Source organism: Mytilus californianus, unplaced genomic scaffold (genome assembly GCF_021869535.1).
Source record: "Mytilus californianus isolate M0D057914Y unplaced genomic scaffold, xbMytCali1.0.p SCAF_7, whole genome shotgun sequence".
Lineage (NCBI taxonomy): Eukaryota > Metazoa > Mollusca > Bivalvia > Mytilida > Mytilidae > Mytilus > Mytilus californianus.
This window is the reverse complement of record NW_026262723.1, coordinates 58,972,929-59,000,455: the sequence shown is the minus strand read 5'-3', so window position 1 is coordinate 59,000,455 and position 27,527 is coordinate 58,972,929. Positions and strand designations below refer to the sequence as shown.

The window sequence follows — 27,527 nt, the reverse complement described above, 5'->3', positions numbered from 1 at the left end:
TTTCCTAAATTCTCCAATTGTTGTTTGCTTAAAGTCCCGGGATAAGATAAATAAATCACATACGGTAACTACTGACGAAATTCATGACTTGTACATGCTATACAAATTTGTCTGGGTTAAACTAATTTCGTTTAAGCTATTTCAAACTCCTCTCCGCCTTTCAAATTTTGCAAAATGACATTATTGACATTATTAGGGTAACAACTCCATCACGCAAGTTGATATTGACAATGTTGGCTGTTCCATTAAACCAGTTTCGGTACTTAAATCTCTCCAGGTTTTAGATTTTTGACTTCCAAACTTTTGAATATGAACAAATTAATAAATGAGCCATATCAATTTAAAATAATAATTTCTGAAATACGAATGACAATTGGCCTATTTGGTAATTCAGATGATGTACTTCAGATATGTATTAAATGTACTGATTTGCTATTAAATAGTAATCTAGAATCTGATTGAAAAGGGTGATATATGGGAGTGGTTTAGGGTTATTTATAAAATTATAAAGGTAGCTGTTCTTAGTAAAAAAAATATCTGATATGCAAGGGGACGTTGTTAAAAAAGTGTTCTAGATTCGCCATGAAACATTTCTTTTGTGTATGCTCATTCTATTATATCCTTGAAATTCTTTATATCTGAGTTGCAACTGATATTTTACAATACATTTCAATATTTATTTTACTTACTTCTAAATGTGATATATTGTAAGAATTATTAAGTTTGCTTTCAAACTTTGATGATGCTCAAATACAACACGGGCTATAGCCAAAACTGAATTTAGTTTGACGAATCTTTTTTTAAATACTGATCGTTGGGGTTCTGTTTTTTATTGCGATCAAAACTTATAAGTTGCTTTAATTTATACATATTTTGAAATATAGCTGAATGATTCACAAAGCTTTATAGTATGTTAAGCAATAATTGCAAAATATCACTTCCTTACGTATCTACTGTAAACTAATAAAATTCTGTGACTTTTCTCTAGCAAATTAGTTTAAGGTCATAAATCTGAGCAGATTTATTTTCGCTCGTTATTTTCCACTAGCGGTAGATGTCATCTCTACATGAATGTTAAATCGGGGATTAGTCAAATGATGCATTACAAGTAATAAATTCATTAAAGACTGATATAAAAAAAACAAGATAATGTGGCATGATTTTCAATGATACATATATCCTTCAGAGACCAAATAACCAAGATGTAAATAACAACAAGTCATCGTACGGCCTTCAGCAAATAGCAAAATCCGTACTGTAAAGTAAGTTATAAAATGCCCCGAAATGACAAAATGTTAAACAATTCAAACGATAAAACCGACGGCTTAACTGATTTACAAACCAATAAATAAAGGCAACAGTAGTATAAATGAGAGACAAATATGATAGACAACGCCCAACGACAATCATCTCTGATTGACAGGCTCCTAAATTCAAACGGGCACATGGAGAATTTGGCGAGGATAAATATATTTACTAGCTTTCAAATCTCCTCCTAACCTGTGACATTAGTATAACAGCATTACATAAGAACAAACTATAAAAATCAGTTGAAAAAGTCTGCACTCATCAGACCGACACCTTACACATTGCACAACACAACTAACAATGTCACTAAACTACCGATTTAAGAGTATTCTCAGTTACTGGAAGCTAGTTCATGGCAAATTGCAACAGATAAATAAATCATGTTTCCAATACTAAAATCAATCAGCACACATCAATGGATTTAATGTAAAAAGTCATTAACCGTCTGAGAAAAAAAAAGTCATTGCCTGCTTCTGTCAAATAAAAGCAGATCTAATGTTCAAGACTATGTTGCCATTTATATATCTTGGTTATTTATGTTGTTTGGTTTCTGTCTCATTGATTTATTCCCAACATCCCCTTTAATCAATATTCATCGAAGAAGTCAAAAGGATGAGACTTTATCTCAATGCAATGAATATGAGGTCAAAACTTAAAAGTAAGATTAAATCAGATATAATAATCGTTTCTGACAGAAGATGTTTCTTAAATATTTTGATTTTCCATTATAAGATGTCTAGTATAGCCTTTCAAACCTTTCCTCATTCAATTTGTGAAATTTATCGGTATATTGTATTTGTCCATATTTTTAAACGAACCAATAATACTGAAAAAATAACACGCTTTATATTTCCAATGTGTTACAATTTATATAATAGATATAAATTCTAAATGATTATAAGCTTGCGTTAACACGACATATTTTTCATAAAATATATTAGACAGTTTCAAGCATATCAGTTTAAATAGTCGATTGCAGACTGATACTTGATACGTTCTATTTAAATGATTCAGTGTGCATTATAGTTCGGAAAAATAAACTGAACTATCAGCTTTAATTATAAGTAACGTCAGATTTTTCATTATTTGAGAGAATGAAATGGCAGTTATATCAATGTAAAGTTTTAACACTATCTTGAACGGGTATTTGTAAGCAATAAGTCTACCATTCTTCTCAATAGCATGCCACACTGTTGTTTGATATCATTGGTCGAAAAGATAAGCACCTATTTTGTTTTCAATTTGTAATCTATCTACATCATTATATACATAACATTTCAAAGAATATCAAAATAGAAAATTGTCTTAACAGAGCAGCAAGAATCCCCTTAAATCAGTTTTACTCATGTTGTTACAAACATACATCCAAAATCTAGCTCTATGAAAAATATATAACTATTTACCTACATTTTATTGTACATGAAAAAGGTTTTTTTTAACCATGTTATATACAAAACTTCAGATAATGTTTCTTGAATTAATTTTGAGAAAACAGTGTATTGCCTCCAGGCGTTCATATCGAGTGTAATAAATTATGTGTTTATGCAAGGAAATAAATGTCTTAAATCTTATGTTGAAGTAAAGGGTACATCTCAGTGTTAACTCTATTCTGACATGAAAAAGCTTTTATTTCTAGAATAAATGTTTTGTCCTGTTCGTAGAGATTATTATTAACGATTTTTTGAAATCAAATGTAGCAATCCCGGGGCTCGATAAAATATTTAGAATAAAATGTGATAGAAAAGGAATAAAAATACGACGAAACAAGCATTCCATAAAAGTTCTTCGTTGCAATATAGTCATGTCCGATTGGATATCATACATCAGAGGCGGATTTAGAGGGGTTTTCAGGGGACCCGGGCCCCCCCTTTTGTGGGAAAAATTTGGTTGATTATATAGGGAATCACTGAAGCATGACTGAAACGGGCCCCCTCTTAGGCAGTCAGTGCCCCCCCCCCCCCCCCCCCTTTTGAAAATTTCTGGATCCGCCACTGTACATATTCTTAATCAGTGAAATGACACTTATAGTTATATCAATGCTAGCAAGTACGATTGTAGCGATTGCAATGTTTGTCAATATTTTGTTTGATAAACATATACAGTAGGCGAACAATGAAAGGTCAAATCCTATTTCAAGTATTTTATGTACACCCAACACAATTAGTGTAAATATATCGTCTATTTCATTACTTTCAAGTAACCACGGCATAAATTCCATGGTCATGAACGACAGTGCAGTCCAAAAAACCAATAGTTATAAATGATACTTTCGCATCATTTCCTACAATGTTAATATCGTGGTGCACTATGCACAGCATTAAAATGGCTGCGACATTACACACAAATCCAAGTGCCAATCGAATGACAAAAATCCTCTTCCTCAAAATCCCTTGACTCCATATGTAATCATCATTTGTATTGATTAAATGTTTGACGATATAATAAAGGAATGAGCATCCAAAATCCAAATAAGAGTGAAACATCATTCAAAAACAGATTAATTTCCCAAGAACAATAACCGACTGGAACAAACTACCAGATAACATCGTAAATTGCACACCAGTAGACTCTTTCAAATCTTCAATTTCAAAACATCAGTATTAAAAGTCAACTATTCACATCAACTAATTGTACACTTGTAATTTTCTTTTTTTTTCTGTTTTGTATAGTATTAATCTATGTCTGGTAAATTATCTTCCTGTGACATAATATTCAATTAGTTGAAGGCGGTTGCTATATGGTAGAAGTAGAAAAAGATATTTTTTTAATAAGAAGCCTGAATATGAATGCATGAAGACGGTTATGTCTCAAAAAAGTTTCTGCAGTTAACAATTATGTTATCACACTATTTTACGCATATAATATGTCATGTGAGCTGGGTCAGTATAATGTTCATACAGGTGAATTTAGTAACAGGTAACAAAATTTTTAAAACTTTAATGGAGTGTTACAGTGAATAAGGAGCTTCCGAAATCAGTCATATGTAAATAGTCATTGAACCAGTTAAAAAGATTATTTTGAATTAATACCGAAAGTAAAAAAAAAACAATTAATGCTTACCTTTCTAAGCAACTGATGAGATATCGAAAACACAAAAGTATTGATATCATGGAAAATTCTCATTGAAACTTTTATGTGATTCCGTTATAATTCCAAAACTTTAATTTCGTTTCTTTCATAAATCGATAGTGACAATGAAAAATGGCTGAAGTTACTGTTAAAGACGACAACTACCTAATTGTAGCTGCATTAGACGTTGGAACTACATATTCTGGGTATGCATTTGCAATGCGTGATAAATTGAACGCAGATCCCTTACATATACTTACTAATATCTGGAATGCCGGAAGCAGGCAACTCTTGTCGCTTAAAACACCAACTTGTCTCTTATTAGATTCAGACATGAATATAAAAGCATTTGGATATGAAGCAGAAAACAGATATTCTGAGCTTGTCGAGGAGAATGAACATTTGGAATATTATTATTTTCACAGATTTAAGATGAGTTTGTATAACGCAAAGGTACTGCAAAGTAAATTTACTTATTTTCTAAGATATAATTATCATTTGATTTAGCACAAACACGAAAATGTATCAGAGTCTGAGCTGTGTTCTTGCTTACTGAGAAAATATTTGTTAAAATACGAATTTTATTAATTAAAAGCTGAAAATGACATTTTTGTTTAATTCAATCATAAGATAAAATTCGACTTTTACTGTAGATAAGACCAGAACCGGGAGAAAATATCGCATATCATTTAATGGCAGATTTATGTTTTGCATAGTCAAGAATATATATTATCGCTTTTCAGTCTAGACGTTTTCTCTAGTTTTTTTTTTTTTTTTTTGCTTTGACGCTATATTGTATCAGGTCTTTCCACTTTTCTTCGTTGTATGGTCTTGAGATTTCTTTGATTTTGCGACATACTTTTTTTTACACATGATACCGAATAAGAATTATGTTTTTCCTGTTGAACCTGTGTAACTGAACACTTACCCCTATGAGATTTATCTCCCCTTACCCCTTTTTGTGATACCTCCGTCAAAACCATTGAATATATCGATGTATTAATTTTTCAAATTGATTGATATACCTGCAGGATATTTCAATCAATTTTTGTTAGAAGCGATCCAGTAACATGTTGCAGGAGTTATTTCCCTTTATTCAATGGACATAATAAGTATGCGATGTAATTCGTAAACCTAATTCATACAGTCATTGAATCTTTTGATATGTGGTCCTTGATCCTTTGGCAGAAGATAGTGGTTACAGTCAAAAACCAAGTTCATGTTCTAAATATTGAACATTGCCTTTGATAGCTACTCCTCAGGACCGTTAAAGTTACTGATTGTTTTTTTCCAAATTGCTAATTACCGCCTAACATCACCTAGATATCATTGAATTAGAGTGATTTTTGTATGTGTTTTTTTGCTAAATCACTACAACGTAATATATCATATTACTAAGATAAACCATCTTCTGACCCGTAAGTTGCTATGATTCTCAAAGTGATTCGTTTCTACCTTTATCTATGGTAATTTTAAACTTATTTATGAACAAATGTGAATTTCAAGAAGGAGATACCTGCAAATTTTCTCTGACAACTTCTTTTATTCATATTTTTTTTTTCTTCATAATTTCTCATCATCTTTGTTCTTTTTCTTTTACATTTAACAGTACCAGAAAAAATACCACACAGTTTTTGAAGAAAAAACGCATTTATATTGTATATATTTATTTCCTGACAACCTTCCATGTAATTTCTATTAATATCTTGCCATACCAGTAGCTCTAGACTTTAATATCATTAAAAAAAATTGGTTCTTTGCATATGTTTTGTTGGTCTGTAGATATTAAGTGAATAAAAAAAATTATTGATCCTACAATTCTTTAGATAATAAAAAGATATCTTCTGGTGTTTCCGAATATACAGTTCCGAATACTAAAATAAAGACATTTTGGCAAATAACTAATAATCTGTTCTCAGATAGTTAAGAAACATTTGTCAAAAGATTCATTGTATTTAATGATGAAAGGACTAATAAGGTTTTGCTTATAAAAGACTTTACACATAAAAACCAAGTTCTTATGCTACAAAATTATATTGAATTTAACTTTTCGCATAGATCAGTTTACTCAATATAATATGTCGATATCCCTATAACACAACCAGAGAAAATTGGTAGCAATATTTGTTCGCTGTCATTTATGTGACTTTTTGATGTTCATTAGCCTGTCTTCATTCATTTTTAACAATAAACCGACAGGAAGTTGCCGTCCAAATACGGCAACCAATCTATGCTTGGCATGTTTAATCGTACGTTTTTTTTCATAATGTGGTATAAATGTCTGAACAAGAAAGTGAAAAGTAAAATCACAAAAATACTTAACCTCGAGGAAAATTCAAAACGGAAAGTCACTAATCAAATGGCAAAATCAAAAGCTCAAACATATCAAACGAATGGATAACAAATGTAATATTTCTGACTTGGTACAGGCATTTTCTTATGTAGAAAATGGTGGATTGAACCTGGTTTTATAGCTACCTAAACCTCTCACTTGTATGACAGAAGCATCAAATTCCATTATATTGACAAGTGTCTTGCCTTCCAACTGTTTTGATTTGAGCGCTACTTTTGAGTTTCTCCAGTTTCTCCAGTTTCACATTTTATTTTTGACAGAATTTAAGCAAGGAATTGATCATAGAAGATATAACAGGAAAGAGCGCCATGGCTTTAGACGTATTTTCTTTGTCAATAAAAGCTCTAAAAGACCATTTTCTAAACAAAATTAGAGAGCAGATTGCTGAAATAGATATTGATGATATCCGTTGGGTTCTTACTGTTCCCGCCATATGGTCAGACGGTGCCAAGCAATTCATGCGAAGCAGCGCAGAAAAGGTATATATTGTTAGTTGTATATACATGTAAAGTTTGTATATTGTAAATTTTGTGTTTTTCTTTTTTTTTTCAAATGTTATTGTATCTCTGTACCAATGTTGTGCATTGGCTGTTTGAGAATAAAAAGATAGACAATTCACTTGGAAACTCAACATATACGCTCACGACACTTACCAAGGAGGAAATCTTGGATAATCATCGGTCCGTTTTGAATTTTCTTTGGAGTTCGGTATGTTTTGGTATTTTACTTTTAACCCATTGCCTGGCATAATCATCGACTGAGTCTATCAGTATTTTTAAGTTTTATTTCTAATTGATGGATTAAGACTGACAATTATTTCGGGCCTTTGGATAACACATTTTGCAGAGAAAGTGTTATTGATAATGTTATGCCTCTGCTGGTGGACTGATGGTCCCCGAGGGTATCACCAGCTCAGTAGGCGGTACTTCGAAATCGGTACTGGCATGAAAATACGGATTTTGTGTTATTGAAATTTATTATTTATTATAGAGAAATGTATCTCCCTCATGCAAAGCTCTGATTCCTTGGCCAGCTTTGGCTATACTTTTTTGTCTTTTTTGGTTAATAGCTCTTCATTTTTTTAATAAGCTTTTGATTTTCAAATATATTGGCCTCGAGCATCACTAAAGAGACATTAATTGTCGAAATGCGCATCTGGTGGAGAAAAATTGGCACCGTTATTAATATTACTACCACTGGGTCGATGCCTCTGCTGGTGAATTGATAGTCCCCGAGGGTATCACCAGCCCAGTAGCCAGTACTTCGGTACTGGCATGAAAATGCGGATTTTGTGTTATTGAAATTTTATTTAAAATAGAGGAATGTATCTCCCTCATGCAAAGCTCTGATTCCTTGCCCAGCTTTGGCTATACTTTTTTGTCTTGTTTGGTTAATAGCTTTTCATTTTTTTAATAAGGTTTGGATTTTCAAATATTTTGGCCTCGAGCATCACTGAAGAGACACTGATTGTCGAAATGCGCATCTGGTGGAGAAAAATTGGTACCGTTTATGTTATTACTACCACTGGGTCGATGCCTCTGATGGTGGACTGATAGTCCCCGAGGGTATCACCAGCCCAGTAGCCAGTACTTCGGTACTGGCATGAAAATGCGGATTTTGTGTTATTGAAATTTTATTTAAAATAGAGGAATGTATCTCCCTCATGCAAAGCTCTGATTCCTTGCCCAGCTTTGGCTATACTTTTTTTTTATCTTTTTTTGGTTAAAAGCACTTCATTTTTTTAATAAGCTTTGGATTTTCATGAAAAAACGGATTTTGTGTTATTGAAATTTCCTGTTACAAAATGTTTGAATTCATCTAAAATAGAAGAATGTATCTCTCTCATGCAAAGCTCTGATTCTTTACCCGTCTTTGGCAATACGTTTTTGTCTTTTTTGGTTAATAGTTCTTCATTTTTTTAATAAGCTTTGGATTTTCAAATATTTTGGCCTCGAGCATCACTGAAAAGGCATTGATTGTCGAAATGCGCAGCTGGTGCAGCAAAATAGGTACCGTTTATGTTATTAAGGTCACAAGTAATTATAATAACGTGGCCAGTCGGATTATATATGAAAGGGAAACTAGCACAGGTGCAATCAGGAGGTTTAGACTTGAAGTGGTCAATACTGAGATTCTGCAACACGTGTTTGTAATTGAAAATTTTAGTTGCAATTGGTTTGGTATAGGTATAAGAAATGATAGGTACAGACTGATCTTTAAAATATGGAACTGATTTATGATGAAGGATATTGCCTAAGTGATGGAATCGAGACCTTTGTTAGCAAAGAAAAGTTTTAGAAAGGATCTTTTCTAATTTTCATCATTTCCAATGAACTGGTTTGAAAAGTCTGTGACTTGCAATATCCGAGATGATAGCTATCAGGTTTGAATGGGTGTTTGTAACGGTGGTGTCCAAACATAAGTTGTCAATAGAATGAAGGGGTAATGAATAAATCTTCGTGCAAATGGCATGATTACCTAACGGCTTTTGTATAAATGGCAGCAGGTCATCAATAGAGAAATCATGGAGAGTAGCTGATGTATAATGACGATGACCATGACTGCATCTACGTCGAAGAGTCGAGTTGAAATGATCATCACATTCACCGAGCTACAGGAAGGACTAGATAGAATACCTATACCATCAATTTTGTCCTTGCAACCATATGGTGTCGCAGTTCCAAATTGTCGAATCTAGTAGTCTTCCTTTTAACTACGGAGAGGTGTAGCAAGATGAGGATTGTTATATATTTTTTCGATAATGCATAGAAAGGATCGAATGATCAGGCTGATTAAAATGCTAGTAAAGAATTCGCTTACGTTGTTGTTGATGTCTGATCTATGGACGCACATACGTTTGTTAAGCCTTCCATTCGTTTCACAAACATATACCAATCTGCAAAGGTTAAACTCTAATCCGTAGACGAGATTTGTTTATTTACAATTCAGATCATCGTAGTTTCTGGTAAAGTCAGATTTTTTAGTTAAACTGCTAGAGAATTGAGCATCTGTTATTAAAATTTTACAGGTTTTGCAGTTTTTTGGTTTTATATTTCGAAATAAGACTGTGTTGTTCAGAGTCATTAAAATACAAAATGTCTTGTAGACGAACTGAACACAGCCGCGTACGAAGATTATTGATGTTGTCATTAGTATGATGATCTGAATGAGTCATATTTGAGATATTTGTCATGTCTAGTGATGAGGGGATACCTACCATATCAGACGACACCGTGTCCATGGTAACGTCTGTTTTGGGGCAATTTTATGCAGAGTGACGTCCGAGCTGGTATTCTGTTTGATCTTCGTAAATTCAAGCATATGTTTATAATACTATAAAACTACAATATTCGTTTTCTAAGTTTATCTGTATAAGATGTATATATTTAGCAATAATACTATAAAACTGCAATATTTTTTTAACTATTCTGTGTAAAGATACTAGTAAACTTAAAAAATCATATAGCTCAGTATTGCCCAGTATTACTTATTTCAGGTAGTATTGCCCGGGTTTTCCCAACCGGGTAATACTTTGCCAACCCTGATGGATTTCCTTAGCCGTATTTTGCACAACTTTTTCGGAACTTTCTTTTATTTATGCTCCTCAGCTTCGTAATATTTAATCTGGCAGTGCAACTGTTTTGATTTAAGCGCCACTGATGAATCTCATGTAGATGAATTATGCGTTTGGCGTACCAAATTATAATTAGCCTGGTTTCTGTGAATAGTTTTTGCTTCTTTTACCATTTCAGATGCCAAATGATGGCTCTAATCATACCTCACACATAGCTCTGATTCATCATCTTGTTTAACTATAATTTGGGTCTGTTTTGGTTTTATCAGCTCTTCAAAGTTTGTATCAAATTTTGGATTTTCAAATATAATTTGTTCAAGCATAACTGATCAGATAATATAAAATTGTCGAAATGCTCATCTAGTGTAGGAAAACTGGTCTCTTTAATAGTATTTGAAAATTCGAAATATATATTTGTCGTTACGAATAAAAGAATAGTTTTCGAAGGCATGCTGATTTCTCGAAATACGATAGTTTATCGTTTTTGTATCAGTTGAAACAATTGAGTGTCCTGTCTGTGTGTATAGATCTTTTGTCAAGAGGTATGTTTTAAATGCTTTAGATTGTCGCTGTATAGGTATCATGGTATCTATGATGAGTTCATCTACCATATTTGTCTTTCGTTTATTGTTTTGGTGTAAATCAACCGGTTCGTTTTCAAATGTTTCACATTTTGTCAAGTTGATGCCTTTTATGGCTTACTATACGGTATTGGGTTTGCTCATTTTTGTTCATACGCTTACCTTTATTTGCGTACATCGACGTCATTAAATCTCTGATGGATAGTTGTCTCATATGCAATTATACTACGTTTATGTTATATAGATAATAACAACTGTAATTGTATCTGATATACTCTTTAGGAATACATTGAACAGATCCTTTTTCAAAGATGTCGTTACTTAAAATTGAACAACGATACCAAGCTTATAATTAGCTACGCCAGACGCGCGTTTCATCTACCCAATAATTAAGAGTGGCACTCGAATCAAATACGAAGTTGAAGAGCATTAAAAAGTACGATATCGAATATTCGAAAGAAAAGCGATGCACTAAAATGGGTGTCATGTAAAGAAAATATCTTAAGGAATGTCATGTGGCGCATCAGAATCATATCACATAATTATTCAAATATCGGCTGATTACTTTTGGAATGACTTCTTCATTATATCATTGGTAACTATTGTATTAGCCCTCTTTCAGAATATAGTTTTATGAATGTGGGTGTATAGAATTACTTTTTATAGATTAAATAATAATTCTCCTTGATAAAAAGATACCTCGTGTTAATCAAAATAATGAATTTCTATAAATAACAATAACGACAAAAAACTGTAAAAAATTGAAAACAACACGTTTAATAATTTCTTGCGTCCGAAGCGCTTTTCTGGTTTACCTTCATCAGGAACGCTCAAAGCCAAACATTTGAAATCCGAAGATGTATAAGTACCGATCTGTAAACTGAGCAAGACGAATTCGACTAAAAATCTGGATGAACTCAGGTGCTACGTAAGGATAGTCTGATTCTTCTTTACTGGTACTTAGAACAAACAGGTTTGAATTCCGATGAGGTACAAAAAATATAATTTTAGCATTATTCGGCTTCTTTTCAAACATAAGCTTTCCTATAGGGACCACATGTGCTCCTCTTCTTGTTGACGTGCACCTTTGTTGGTATAGGTCAGACTTCATACAGGAGCTTCTCAACGAGAATGAGAAGAAATTAGTTATTTTTAGTAACTAAACGTCCATTGTATAGAATATGTCCTCTCGTTGAAAATTTCATGGTTAAGTGACTATGTTGACTACGTTGATCGCATCCATCCCATTAAACTTGTATTAAAATAAAAGTCATCGGTAACGTTTGTCTTCACATCCATGTATATCGCATCAGCATGGAAACGGTTAGGAGGAGATGATGCACTAGAATTGGAAATAATTGTACATTTTATCAATCATTGTTATATTGGATTTATAGAAATATAATTTAGTGCTTTTTCAATCTACTGTTTTGTTTGTATGGGGATGTAAAGATACACATTCATGCCTACTTAGTATTGAATTTTGCTCTGTTAATAAAATGTCGGGCCCGTATGCATAAAACATCTTACATTAAGTATCCTTTAAACTAAGATTCCACTGAGAATTTCTTTTTTTGAGTGCAGTTAGTAGTCGCATGCATAATATTACTTTTAAAGAAAACTTAAATCGGATAATATTTTCTAATGATCACCGATGAGCCTTTTTGCAGACGAAACGAGCTTCTGAAATACACAATAATAATCCAGATATCTTTGATGAGTTCTTTCATGTCAATTGAAAAACTTACTTTTATATACTTTTTAACGTTGCAGGCAGGAATACCATCGAATAGATTACGAATAGCCCTGGAACCCGAAGCAGCATCGATATACTGTCAGTATTTACCTACAGAAAAATTGGAAGGAGCAGAAAAGGGATTTACAGTAGCTGATATTGGTACTAAATATATGGTTGTTGATTTAGGAGGTAATATTCAGTAATTGTAATTTGTCGGAATTTAAAACTAGATATCAAACTAAAAAGTTGTAGGATTTATTTAATTGAGGATCCCTCAGCATATTCAACAATTTAATCATGTAGATATTAAAGGGTTCACTTTTTAGTATTTTTTAAACCAATGTGTGTGTGTGTGCACAATAACATTAACGACTTAAGTCAAACAATAATTGCACTTGAAACAGATATTTTTAATAATCTCTGAAAGATTTTGAATGTAGAACATTAGATTGATAATAACAGAAATACTTTTTTTAAACAATAATGATATTTATTCATCAAATCTTGCTTTTTACAAATCTCACCAAGAGTCCAAGTTTCTTTTGATTTACCCTGTTACACTCCACTGATTTTCCAGGGAAATAAACAGCTGATTCAACTTATTAACTTGTTAAAATGTATAAGTGTCCTATACAAATCTAATTAGTGCTAAAATTCTTTTTAATTGACAATAACATTGGACATGTTGATTTATATCTATCTGAGTCTACTCTCTTACTAAATTCATCATCAAAAATACTATAGACATCAACAATGTGTGTTCTCTGCTTGGATACATAACATGACTTATAGATAGAAGAACTAAGTATCGTTATTAGATAATTCAAAAAGTAATATTTACTATCTGTGATCTTACATCCAAATATAAGATGTTGTAATTTAATAACAAAATCTATTTTACTTCTTTTAAAGAGGTCTTAAATTTTTTGTCCAAAATGTAGTCAAATATGACCAAAAAGTAAAATAGCAAAAATACCGAACTCCAAGTAAAATTCAAAACGGAAAGTCTTTTATGAAATGGCAAAATCAAAAGCTCAAATACATCAAACGAATGGAAAACAACTGTCATATTCCTGACTTGGTATAGGCATTTCCTCCTGTAGAAAATGGTGGATTAAACCTGGTTTTATAGCTAGCTAAACCTCTCACTTGTATGACAGTCGAATAGCATTTTATTATATTGACAAAAACGTGTGAGCAAAATAAACAGACATAATAGGTAAAATTGTCAAAAATTATTTTTAATATATTTTCAGTCAGATATTCAAAAATAAATTGGTACAATGAATTCATATTCAGAGTTTATGTATTTCTAGGATTCTAAGCCATCTGTTTATCCTCATTGATGGCTCTTTTTTTATATTCATTAAAGTTATATAATATTTAATTTGTTTATTATGGAGTCTCGGTATAATGATTTTTCCATATAATCTTATTTCCTTGAATATTAACTGTACTTTAAACCGAATTTTCTTTTTGAACAACTTGGATCTATTCTTTTGGGATAGATTTTTTTAATTTATGAAATTCAGCGATCCAGTTTATTTTGAACTTTAATTTGTTAGACTTTTTCAACAAATTGTCGGCATTCCTATGGGAACGAACTGTGCGCCTCTCCTTGCCGACCTCTTCTTATTTTCATATGAATCGGAGTTCCTTCAGATACTTGTCAAAAACAAGAAGATCAAAGAAGCCAGATTATTTAATTTCACTTTCAGATATATTGATGATGTTCTTTCCATTAACAACCCGAACTTTTCTGATTGGGTTCCATTAATATATCCCCCAGAACTAGAAATTAAAGAAACAACAGACACGGCTTCCTCCGCCTCATTTTTAGACTTATATCTCGAATTTGACATACACAGTCATCTCAGTACCAGAATCTATGACAAACGAGACGATTTTAATTTTAAAATTATAAATTTCACCCACCTTAGTAGCAATATACCAACTTCACCTGCATATGGGATATACATTTCCCAACTTATTCGATATTCAAGAGCTTGCAGCTCCTACTCAGACTTTGTAAAACGTCACCAGTGTCTGAGCAGAAAGTTGATGAACCAGGGGCATGTCAAAGAACGTCTCGTCCTTTTTCTAAAAAAGTTCATCGGAAGGTACCAAGACCTTGTTGATAAATATTCCGTATCAACTTCACAAATAATACATGATGGTCTTGAAGTATAGATTCTGCGTACTGACGTTGTTTATCATCTTAACAACGTGTTATATTGTTCTTTCATTTGTCTTTGTTCTATTTTTAATATCACTTTTACTGTTTGGTTTGTTTTCTGTGATATCCATTTGACGTGGCTCGGTACTTATACATCCCGTCAATGTGTTTGTATTATCTTTCATTTTTGCTGGTGTGTTTTGTATATGCGACTTTTTGTGTTTCTTTGGTTCTTATAACGTGACTCTGTACTTTAAAAGATCCCGTCATTATGTCATTGTTCTATTATATGTCATTATGTTATTGTTCTATTATAAATTTGAAAATACTTTGAACGACAAACGACAAATTTATTTTACTCGCGTAGTGGTACTAACCATATGTGGATTCTCAAAAATTCTAAAGAACTTCTGGACAATTTTAAATCTCGGTCTATTTCTGAAATTAATTCTAACATAACTTTTGATTTTTTAACCCTGTATACCAACATTCCCCATGTGAAATTATTAAATTGTTTTGAATAAACATTGAACGACAAAATTTCTTCTTATGTGACGTTTACATTTTCTGACGTCAGACACGCGAAGCAATGAATGTGGTTTTTAATTTGATAGATGCTTTTTTGCTTTTTTGTAAATGATTGTTTGTTTTGATATCGTAACACAGTGATGACTGCTGTACTCACATTTTGACTATTTTATTTATTATGTCTGTTTTGTTCACGCATCGTTGTAAATATAACGGAATTTGATGAGACTGTCGTACAAGTGAGAGGTTTAGCGCTATAAAACCAGGTTCAATCCACCATTTTCTACATTTGAAAATGCCTGTACCAAGTCAGGAATATGACAGTTGTTGTCCATTCGTTTGATGTGTTTTGTCATTTGATTTTGCCATGTGATTAGGGACTTTCCGATTGAACTTTCCTCGGAGTTCAGTATTTTTGTGATTTTACTTTTTTTTGTTTAGAATGTAGATTTCCGATTATGACATTGTATCATCTAAGATATCATTTGTGTAAATCAGATCACTCTTAATCCAGTTCTGAAATATAACTGGTTTATTACCAAATTTTATAAATGTATTCCCCCATATTATTTTTTTTTAAATATCAACAAATGTATCTGGTTGTTTTGTTTGCCCCCCGCCAGTCAAATTCCAGGACTTTATTACTTCTTTATAAAACTCAGAAACATCTATAATTTATTTTAGAGATTTAATATCGCTCAAATTCATGCTAAATATTGACAGAATTTTGTTTGAAACATTTGAATATTTTTTAAATGGTATAAGCTTACAAGTCGCAAGTTTACCATTTACCAATGTATTTACCCATGATGCTTTTAAAGCCACAAAATAACTTTTAAAGTCAACCATTTTTAACCCCCCCCCTTTAATTTCAGAAAATTATCTAAAAGAAATAGAAAACAGAATCTTTAAATATATCTGGGATGGGAAACTACACAAAGTTAAAAGAAACCTGATGATAGGTCGCTATGAAAAGGAGGATAAGTACCGATTATTAGGTTGATTGCATATTGATATTGTAAAATATCAGCTGCGAGTCACAATATGAAGTTTTTTGTCGAGTGAGCGCAGCGAACGAGTTCAAAAAGCCTTCATATTGTGTCGAGCAGCTGATATTTTACAATCTCAATATGCAGACAACCTGATAATCGATTTATCGGGCTGTATTTGCGTATTTTGGAAGTGTTTTCTTTGTTTCACCAGCAAACCGGAAGATGACTTGATAAGTTCGGGTCAAACTTATCAACGTCGGTTCAAACATTATGACGTCGCTGATATGTCCGGGTCAAAGTTATTAAGGCCGGGTCAACGTATTTGACCTCACAAAGCCGTGATATGCAATTTTATTTAGAGCTGAACAGAGTGATATAGACAGTGGGACGACCGATAATAACAGAAATACTTACCTTGCGAGAATTGGCACAAATGCTAGATAAATATAATGTCAATGCTAGTCTACACATTCACTTTGCTTTAAATGTAATAACGTTGAATTATAATGCTCATCGGGTAAGATTTTATGATATCTAGCTATCATATAGATTAAAATTGAAATCAAAATCAAAATCAAAATCAAAATCAAAAGACAATATAAGATTCAAAACAGAGATTTGAACATTATTGACTCCACGATATATATAATATTAGGTCAAAGTAGGGAAAATATCAATTTTCTTGCATGTGGATTTGAAACTCGGGATTGACTAGGTTGACGGGTTTGTGCCGAATATAATAAGTAGATATTTTTATCAGACGTTTGTCTAATATCGTTTTTTTTTTCATGCAGCTATAAAAAGCTATTATAATTATCATTAAGGTGTTAACAAAGAATAAAACTTATTTTCGGTCCGTTTGTGAAAGAAAGTGATATAAAAGAAATAGGCTTGTAGTCGTGAAAGTATGTAGATAGAAATAAGAAGATGTGGTATGAGTGCCAATGAGACAACTCTCCATCCAAGTCACAATGTGAAAAAAGTAAACAATTAGTAGTTGTAGTGAAAGTATGGTTTATTTATTCCATCCTATCGCAAAAATTGGTGTAAACGAGAAAAATCTGGCAAAAAGTCACTTGATTTCTATTTAGATAAATGTCTGAATATTGTGGAAATTCGCATATAGTATTTCGAAAATAATTTAGAAATTATAAAAAGTGTAAGTAATACGCCCATTGCTAGGATTAAAAACAAAATTCAAGTACTTGCAAAGCGTTTAGTGTTCGTACCGGCCGACTAAGCAGCAACCAATGTGGTAGTGGTATAACGCAAAAACTACAATGAAGTTCTTAAGAATGAAATTATACATTCATCTACATTCAAGGACGAGCGCTCCACAGAGAGTCAAATAGTAAATAATCATGTCACTACCACAGCCCAGTTTAAGGCCTCCTCTGAAATTTGAAAGTCAATAATATGTATTGGTTTCTTAAACTTCACAAAAACATGTTCAAAGTTTGCTTCATCTTAGCTTCTAGTAAGTGTTCTATGACTAATCTGTCTGTGCTATTAACTAGTCCCCTTATTTACTTATATTGAAGAACTTGTTATTATTTGTTTTGTAATAAAGCATATGAATATAAATATAAAAGAATTCAATTTTTGGAGTGTCAAAAAACTATTTGGATGTTTGAAATGTTTATTTTATGGTCCGTTCAATTCGGTTAGCAGTTATACTACCACACAATCGTATCAAACAGAAGTTCTTTTATTTAATTTTTAAAAAGTAAGTCTTTTGGAAAATGTGGTGGCAGAGTCTTTGCTGCAACTCTTATAAAGCCTGTAATGAAAAAAGGGAATATGCTAGATATATTTACTGAATCTGTGATGAGATGATTTGAGCTGTAACTTTTCTCCTAAATAATCGTTTTGGCAATCAAGTTTATCGACAGGTTGTTGGAATTCCTGCAGAGATTTACCCAAAGGAACTTACTTTTAAAAAATCTAATAAATCTAATAAATCTAGTATAGACAGCAATAATTCTTCTATTCTAGATTTGGAAAGTTCAGTTTCACACGGGAAACTATATACAAATATTTACGAAAAAAGACATGATGTTTAATTTCGATTGTTAATTTTCCATTTTTTTAGCTCCTTCTTATCGTGTGTTTTCACGACTTGCTTGCTATGCCCATGGTGTAGTCGTGTATTAGATTTCAATTAACGTAATTTGTGTATAACTGGTTAATTATGAAGTCAGGTATTGCGTTACAACAAATTAATTAAAACCTGACCAAGATACAAAGATTTGGTAAGGAAGTTTAGCTGTACCTATATAATTCTTATTAAAAACGGGATGTCCCGTCCTTATTTTTACAGTGGTGTTGTTTATAGAGCACTTAAATTTATATACAATCCATGTAAACCCATTGATTCATTGAATAAACAGATTTTTGGAGGCTATCAATTTAATACTGTCATCAAATCTTTAAATATTGTTTTTATCGGTACTGGCATCGATTTTGTTTTTGAAAAATTAAAACATACCTCTATCTATATTGCTATATATGTACAGTTATAAAAAGTCATGATTCTACATCCTGTCGATACTGTTTACTTATATTTCGGCATTGCACAGGGTCATGCGTTTCTCAGACTGCTGATGATGTTCTTTACACTAAATCCGTTGGATGTGTACTGCTTGGTACTTTGGTCTGGGAGAACGTTATTTAGTTATTAGTTGCAATTGGCTTTGAACTAGCTTTCAGTAACAATGAGTACTCTTATATCGGTGCTTTTTGTCAATTGTTTTATGTTAGTTGTTTTTCTGCTTCGTACCAATCTAAAGCCAATTCCAGCTGATTTTTTCAGTTTGTTCTTATGATGTGCTGTTACTCCACTGTCCGAGGTTCTGAGGAGGACTCAGAGCTCATAAACATGTTTAACCCCGCCACATTCTATATGTGCCTGTTCCAAGTCAGGCGCCTGAAGTTCAGCGGTTGTCGTTGGTTCATGTCTGTCATATTTGTTTTTTGTAAATTGTTTTGTTATAAATTAGACCGATAGATTTTTCGTTTAATTTGTTTCACATTTTTCATGTCAGGGCCTTTTATAGCCGACTACACGGTTCGGGTTTTTCTCATTGTTGAAGGCCGTATGGTGACATATAATAGCTTACATCCACTTCATTTGAACTCTGGTGGATAGTTGTTGGGCCTTTCTGATGAATGTAAATCTAAAAGAGCGCTTCGGACGCATGAAATTTATATAGTGTTGTTTTCATTTTCTTTTTTTGTCTCATTGGCAATTATACCACGTCTCTGTTTCTTCATTTTGAACTTGCTTTCAGTGTCTGCAAGTACTTTTCGTACATTTTGTGATTTTTGTTGTTGTTGTCTTGTTGGTAAATTTTTTCGTGCTTAGTGAATATCTGTTGAGTTAAACCCAAGCCGATTGATTTTCACATTTGTTTTCTTATATTGTGCTGTTACAACTGTCCAGTACAAGACCGCCACATACTGTATGTGCCTTTTCCAACTCAAGAGCCTGTAATTCAGTGGTTCTCTTCTTCTTTCGTCTTCTTCTTCTTTTCTTCTTCTCTTTTATACTTCAGCACACCATCAATATACTGGTTAAAACGTGCCAAATATATACAAATGAAAATGTAATTTGCTTTTTTCTGTTTTTGTACTATATATTGTTGGGGTCTTTTATCGCTTGCTTCACGAATTTGATTTATCTCATTTTTGAAGGTCATATGCTGACATATATTTTTGTTCATCCTTGTCCTGTGTCCTTTAGTAAATAGGTGTCTTATTGGCAACAATACCGTATCTCCTCATGATATATATTTAACAAAATAATACTTTGTTACTTTGTTTAGAGACTAAAGATAACAAGGACTGTTCTAATTGGAACTGAAATGGTTGTCATACATGTGAAATTTTGTGTGCTGTAAAGCTTAGTTAAATCCACCACTTTCATTTAAGTTTAAGTATCAATTCAGGTTTATGATTGTCACCAATTCTTTCCATTCCAATCTTCTGAAGTGATTTCCCAAAACGGCCAGTATATTTGTAACAATCAAAAAAGTATCCTTCCCCTTAAACGTGTTAAACCTCCAATAACGCCCCAATGTCCATTTTATGAAAACTGCAAACATGTCTATCTCTCAAGGAGACAAGTGTTTTATCATCAGTTGAACGGCAAACGACTGAATCTGACAGTCTAATTGACAATCTAAAAGTCAATCTGTCGACACAAAAAGTACCCGTACGTAAAATGTTTACGCTCACAAACAGCGCCACCTATAATTTTTTTCTACGGCATCTTTGAGAATGATGTTCCGTTCTGTAGGAAATTAAAACACTAAATTAACTAATTTAACAGAATAGTAAGTGTAGAAAACAAATTAAAAGATATATTTGCACATGACTGGTTATGCATGATACACTGGCAATGTGCGCAATGTCCTTTAATCCAAGATTGAAAATTAGTTTGTTTCCTACGTCAAAATGGCGGATTCCAATGTTTACATTTTTCCATCAATTTGAGAGCTGACACAAATTCGTATCCAATTATTAATTTGCATATTATGTACTGTGTAGGGTAGCTTATCCAATGGGATTTACTGTTACAGAGTGGCTATACGTTACCATCCATCGTTACAAAAGTGGGATGTGTTTTGTGTGTATAGCTGAGGAATGTTTGTGTATTCAATTTTACGGTAAAAAATCAATGTTATCTTCATTATATTTCAATGCATACACAAGTCATAACAGCAAATGCATTTTTTATAAAACTTTTAAGTAGCAAAAATTCGTGTAAATAAACCTGATGGGTCGTTTTGAATTCAAGCACAGCAGACAAACACGTGGTCGATCATTGATGTTTGTTTACCTAAATTGCAAGTTGTTGTTACTAAATACTCAGAAATAACCACTATTGTGTTATTATCGTTTAACAGCAGATAAAATTAGTTTTACAATTGCATTTTAATAATATGGCAGATTGCAATAGGCCATAACGTGTCTAAAAATGCTGTTTGATGTGGCCAAGTTCTCAACAACCTTTTTTCTAAGTATACAGCAGCTCCTCTAATGATTAGCAAGGGAACACTTTATATGTAGTCCTGTCTTTTATGTCTCTCTTATTTCCTTATTTATATTATTATATTATTATATTTCTTATATTCTCATGTACATAAGCTAAAAAGATACAATTTTTCTTTTTCCTCATCTGCCTGAAAACAATGAAATGTATTCATTGTTGATGTCTGTAAAGTGACGTATAACTGCTAACAGACATGACTTACACATTATTTGGACTCTGGTGGATAGTTTTTAGTCTGTTATCTCATTGGCAATCATACCACATTTCTTAATTTTAGTACAGGTTAAGTATTTAAACTGCTAAGTGACTAACAAACATTAAATCATTTGAAAGAAAAATTCTGCAATGATTTCAGTTTATATATATCAACAATAAAATTGTGTCATTATGTTTATAAAGACCACTGTAATTGTGAACTGCCATGAGGGTCTTGTGCAAAATTAATAAGTTCCCTAATGAATTCTCTGCTAATGAATAGTATATAGCTGTTTAAAAAAAAAAAACAAATGTATGTACTAATTCCAGATTAATATTTTGGGCTATTAATTCAAAAATAATTGATATTTTTTAATTAATTGAATAACAACTTATTGCAATAATCATGATACAAACTAGCATTCTGCTATGTGATACATATATAACTTTGTGCAGCTTTTTTTCTGAAATTGTAATGTATGTCATAAAAAAATAGATTTTTGGTAAAAGTTAGCAAAATTGTCAGTATTTCAACCACATTCATGACATTTAGGCCTAGGAAACTTAAATTTTTAAGCGCAGAGATTGACAAGCTAAGTCCTGACTGTAAATTCAGAAATTATCATGAGGTTTTTATTAAAGTAAATAATGCGATTAAATTGATTATCGCAATAAAAAGAACTTGCATTCTGATTTGATACTATGAGATTTTTTTCTGATATTAGAATAATAAATATCTCATTGTTGTCCATTCTTCAAAAAATTTCTGTCATACTTTTTTAAAGTCAGATTTGTTTTTGTCTGAGACTACTATAACATGGGAAGTGACCAATCTCTACGTTATAGTAGTCTCAAGTTTTTGTTTTGTATTTTACAGCAGTTAAATATGAATTTGGATTAAATTTGAAGTTGATTCAGTATATTTTATGACATAATAACACTCTTTTATTTAAACAAAGCATTTTTAGACTTTATTTACTGATCAGCTAAACTAATCATTCATTGTTCAATCAATAATTTAATTAAAAGACTCAACAGTTGTTTGTAGAACTTTTGAATTCAAATTTAAGGGAAAAAAATCAAAAACTTGTAATAATAGGAATGATGTAAACTGCATGATATCAGATTGCAATACAGCTTTTTGTTAAGTTTTCTTTGTGTTGATTATAATGTTTTAAATCCCTTTCTGGACTTTTGGATGTTCAGATGATTTCTCTTGATTAAGAGCGAGTAACATAACTTGTACATCTTATATAGTTTCTTATCTTGGGGGCGGATCCATCAAATTTTAAAAGGTGGAGGGAGTGTTCCCAACCCAGGATAAGGGGGGGGGGGGGGGGGGGTTCCAACTATGTGTCTACATTCATATGCATTGATCGTCCAAAAAAAAGGGGGTTCCTCTCCCCGGACCACCCCCTGGGATCCGCCACTGTATCTTAAAGCAGGTATAATATAAAAAAAAATTATACTTCTGTCCACTGCAAATTGACTTTTCATTCAATGTCAATGTTCACAATTTTGAAGCATGTATTGTCTACATTTTCTTTTTTTTTCCATATTGTATTTTAATGTAATGCAAATTTAAAATGTAACACAAGTTCTGCTGACAAATGGCTGATAAACACCTCTTGTATGTGATTTTTTGGCATGAAGTCAAATATAATTTTTGTTTGGAATAATCCCTCCCTCTCTCTATATCAAAGACCTGGATCTGCTGAAAAGTTCATGCTTTTCTCAGAATTTGCCATTGTTACATCAGGAAAAAACACTACCAATAATCATGCCTGACGATCATTGAGGTCACACATAAAGAACCCATTTCTTTGCAGATCAAAGTAGAAAAAAAAGATAGTTGGTAACATAGATGTATTGTAGAGAAACATTCCCATACAGAATCTCTGTCAATAAGTTATTTTTCCACTCTTAACAGCGAAATCGTAAATATTTGAATTGATCAGCAAGCCTCGCATCTTGAAAACTAAAATGTGTGAAGGAGAGAACTATTGTTTCACAATTGATGCTGTGTTAGAATTTATAATAGCACTCTTTCTTTCCCCATATCATGATCAGCATACAAAGTGACAGTCTATAAGTTATTCAGTCTATTAAAACTGAAAAACTTTGTTAAATCTCATTTCTGATGCAACATTTTCAGTGAACCAGATTAAAAACTTTCTATTTTAGATACTTATTTATATATAAAAAAATAATTAATTGAAGTCTTAATTTTAGAGTGAAATTTATATTTAAAAAAAACTGTTCTATTAACAACCAACATGTACAAACACTGAGTTTATTTTCATATCCTTTCTAAGAATATTGATTCAAAGAAAATAAAACAAAGACTTGTATCATTCCATCTACCAAAAGGGTGTTTAAGAATATACAATAAGTCCATTGGGTTCAGTGAAAAGTCAGTTCAGGTGTATAATTTTCTCCTTTGGAAGTTTTCAAAAACCTGTATATAAGTACTTGAAAAATGCCTTATTCAACCATACCATGACTATTTTAATGTTACAATAGTCAAGGAACATGAAATATAACTACAATCATTAATTTAACTCGAATTTACTGTTGTGAACTTGCAATTTCCTACGATGCGTGTACGGAGTTATCTCACTTTGATCTCCACTTCGCCACGAATAAGCTGACACAAATTCGTATCAAGTGAATTTAGGATCGATTAATTAAATTTTATGTAAAAAATGGTTTTGATTCATATTTTATACCCCTCAACACGTTATCATACCTTTTTAAGGAATAATTATGAATTTTCCGTGGACCTACGCAAATTTTCAGTAAAAAAGTTTCACTTCACTCGTGAATTTAGGATACTTTAACAACACTTTTTAATAATAATTATGAAGAATATTGAAGCTTATTCACTCAAGAATTGAACACTTTGATTTTTATTAATGTACGAGTACAAATAAGACGATACGAGTCAAAAAAACCACGAGGCATGAACGTTTACAAAAAAACCGTAGACTCTGACCTTTTGTCACGTGACCAATGTCTTGACCTTAAAAGCCATTAAATCGTTTGCCGTCCAACTGCATATCAATGGTTTTAAAACATATTCAGGCATGTAAAGATTTAATACGACCTTAGACCTAGTCTCAATCACTGCGAAAAAATAGCGGTTTTTCTAAAATTCTAAATTCTACAAAAAGACTTTCAACGGAATTAATATGTAAATACATTAATGATAAGCTGCGATATTTTTTCGAACAGCTAAACAAGTTCGTTGCTTTGTTTAAAAAAACATAAGTCACTTTTAAATGTTTTTTTAAGTGTAGCATAACAAGTTTGAATCAACTAAATGTCAACGTGGAGGTAGAAGTTCGTAATTGAAAAGGAGTTAAAACTTCGTAAAATTCATTTCATATCATGCCATTTTTTCCCTAATCTGATAATCCATTATATCACCCTTTCCATCTTGAGCCCTTGACTATATCAAAAATATCCTTCCCTAAAGTAGCTACTTCTGGTCATGAAAATAATCTTATACATGGTTGGATTTGTGCAATAGTCAAATAAATCACCTCCTTTGGATTGTAGGTATCCTCGTTCATATTTTCATCAAATTGTTTACTTTTCTGCATTGAAGCACTTTTGAGGTATTCCGTATTTAGAGGATGGAAAAATCCATGATCAGGCTTGTTTGCCTGAATTTCAAAGGAATTACAAACTAAGGATAGGAAGTGAATATTCAATTGGTATTAAATAGTATAAATTGTAGATTGTAGAGAAAATACTGTAGTAAATGTCACCGTGGACAAGTAAGTGCTAACAGTTGTGACATGTTTTAGCAAGGTAATATTATGCCACTGCTGGTGGAGGTTTTATCCCCAAGGATATCACCAGCTCCGTAGTCTTTGTGTTGACATGAAATATAATTGATATAGTCAAAATAATAAATTAACTGATTACAAAACTTTTTTCGAATAGAAATACTAAGGATTTTTAAGCCCAGGAGTAGATTACCCTAGCTGTATTTGGCAAAACCTTTCGGAATTGTGAGTCCTCAATGCTCGTCAACTTCGTACTTTATTTGGCTTTTTAAACTTTTTTTATTCGTACGTCACTAATGAGTCATTGTAGACGAAACGCGCGTCCGGCGTACAATATTTTAATCCTAGTCTCTATGATAAGTTTATTTACAACCACTGGGTCGATGCCACTGCTGGTGGAGGATTCCTCTCCAAGGGTATCATAAGCCAAGTAGTCAGCACTTCTCTGTGTTGACATGAATTATTATTTATATGGTCATATAAATTAACATTTTACAAAACCTTGAATTTTCGAAATACTAAGGATTCTACCCCCGGAATAGATTACCTTAACTATATTTGAAGATGAAAAGCGCATCTGGCGTACAAATTTTCATCTTGGTGTCTATGATGGGTTTATTGTGAAGATAAAGCTTTTCTAGAATATGAAAATAAGGAACTGTGGTATGATTATCAATAAGTTAACTAACCACAGGCAAAATGACGTGGATTTAAGTTATTTTGTAATGCTCGGAAAGCTTTTTTGTTAGAATCGTTATGCTTTTTTTGGCAATGACAGGATTTCAAACGTAAGTATAATTTACAAGGTACTGAAACAGTTAATAATTTTGCAAGTTTAAGTTATGGAAAGTTTAAAGGCAAAAAAAAAATAATTATAAAAAATATTATCATCGCATTTGATTTTGTAGGGGGCACAGTTGATATTACAGTTCATGAAAAAAAGAATGACGGAAGCCTTAAGGAGATTTGCCATGCATCAGGAGCGGATTATGGTGGAACCAGTGTTGACCGCACGTTCTTCAAACTGATAGAGAGTATCATTGGAACTGCAGCGATGAAAGAGTTTAAGAGTAAATACCTTGAATTATATCTCGACCTATCAAGAGATTTTGAAATAAAAAAAAGAAATTTTGGTACTTCAGAAGAAATAAGGATGTTCATCCCTTTTATGATATTTGAGGAACTTTGTGAAAAACATTTGAATAAAAATTTCAAATCAGCTATCGAATCGTCCAAGTTTAGTACAGATATTGCGACCAGATATGGCAATATACGTATTAAGGAAGATACTTTTATTTCCGTATTTCAGCAAACCATCGTTGGTATAACCAAATTAATTGGTGAAATATTGAATAAAAAAGGTGTTGATGGACTTTCACAAATTATTCTTGTTGGTGGATTTTCGGAGTGTACGTTAGTTAAAAAAGAAATAAAATCTACATTTCCAGATAAGAAAGTAATTGTTCCGATAGATAGTGGAATGGCGGTTTTGAAAGGAGCCGTAATATTTGGCAATAAACCAGGCGCAATTTCGGAAAGAATTGCTAAATGCACATATGGATTCAGTAAACGAAAAAAGTTTGACCCACAGAAACATGATCGTAGTCATTTAGAAATAGTGGACGGAAAAGACAAATGCAGTCATGTATTCGATCCAATTGTGAAACGCAATGAAATTCTACCTTTAGGCAAAGAAGTTATTTCCACTGCAAAATTGAAACCAGAAAACAATGGATTGTTTACACTTCTTATCTATCAAACAGAAAAGGATAACCCGGTGTATACAGATGAAGATGATTGTTCGGTATTAGGAACAATAACAGAGCAGATATCAGACACTGGAACATCCGACAAAATTAAAGTCAAGTTGATTTTCGGCGAAACTGAGATTAGAATTAAAATCAAGGAAAGAGCAACACATAAAGAGTGGAACGGAAAAATAGAAATGATATAACCAACAAAATGCAATACTCTTCTTCTATACAGGAAGTAACAAGGCAGCTGATACTTTTATTAATAGAATTAGAATGTTCGATCTTTTAAAGAAGATCCCAACAGATGTTATATTCATTTTTATGAGCATTGAATTTTTCTTAAAGTTTGCATACATAATTATACTTTCCGCTGGCGCTTATCAAAATTAAAGTCGCAATTATCATGTTTCAA

General features: G+C 32.2%; 1 protein-coding gene across 2 annotated transcripts; it reads left to right on the top strand.

The window, feature by feature from the left end:
- The first annotated feature begins 3,261 nt into the window (after positions 1 to 3,261).
- LOC127707611 (heat shock 70 kDa protein 12B-like) lies at positions 3,262 to 27,527 on the top strand. 2 transcript variants are annotated; one of them, XM_052212216.1, is made up of 4 exons: positions 3,262 to 4,583; positions 6,991 to 7,209; positions 12,659 to 12,812; positions 26,270 to 27,527. In XM_052212216.1, exons 2-4 carry the CDS (start codon positions 7,039 to 7,041, stop codon positions 27,313 to 27,315), a joined length of 1,371 nt encoding a protein of 456 aa, XP_052068176.1. In that variant the 5' UTR covers positions 3,262 to 4,583; positions 6,991 to 7,038; the 3' UTR covers positions 27,316 to 27,527. The 2 variants fall into 2 exon arrangements, with proteins under 2 accessions (XP_052068176.1, XP_052068175.1); XM_052212215.1 differs by having other exon boundaries at positions 3,262 to 4,830.

What these genes read in the sequence shown, in the direction of transcription:
- LOC127707611 (XM_052212215.1), top strand. Translation starts at nt 4,510, where the DNA reads ATGGCTGAAGTTACTGTTAAAGACGACAACTACCTAATTGTAGCTGCA. An exon ending in TGCGAAGCAGCGCAGAAAAG is followed by an intron (nt 7,210 to 12,658) that starts GTATATATTGTT and finishes TTAACGTTGCAG; the next exon opens with GCAGGAATACCATCGAATAG. An exon ending in TATGGTTGTTGATTTAGGAG is followed by an intron (nt 12,813 to 26,269) that starts GTAATATTCAGT and finishes TTGATTTTGTAG; the next exon opens with GGGGCACAGTTGATATTACA.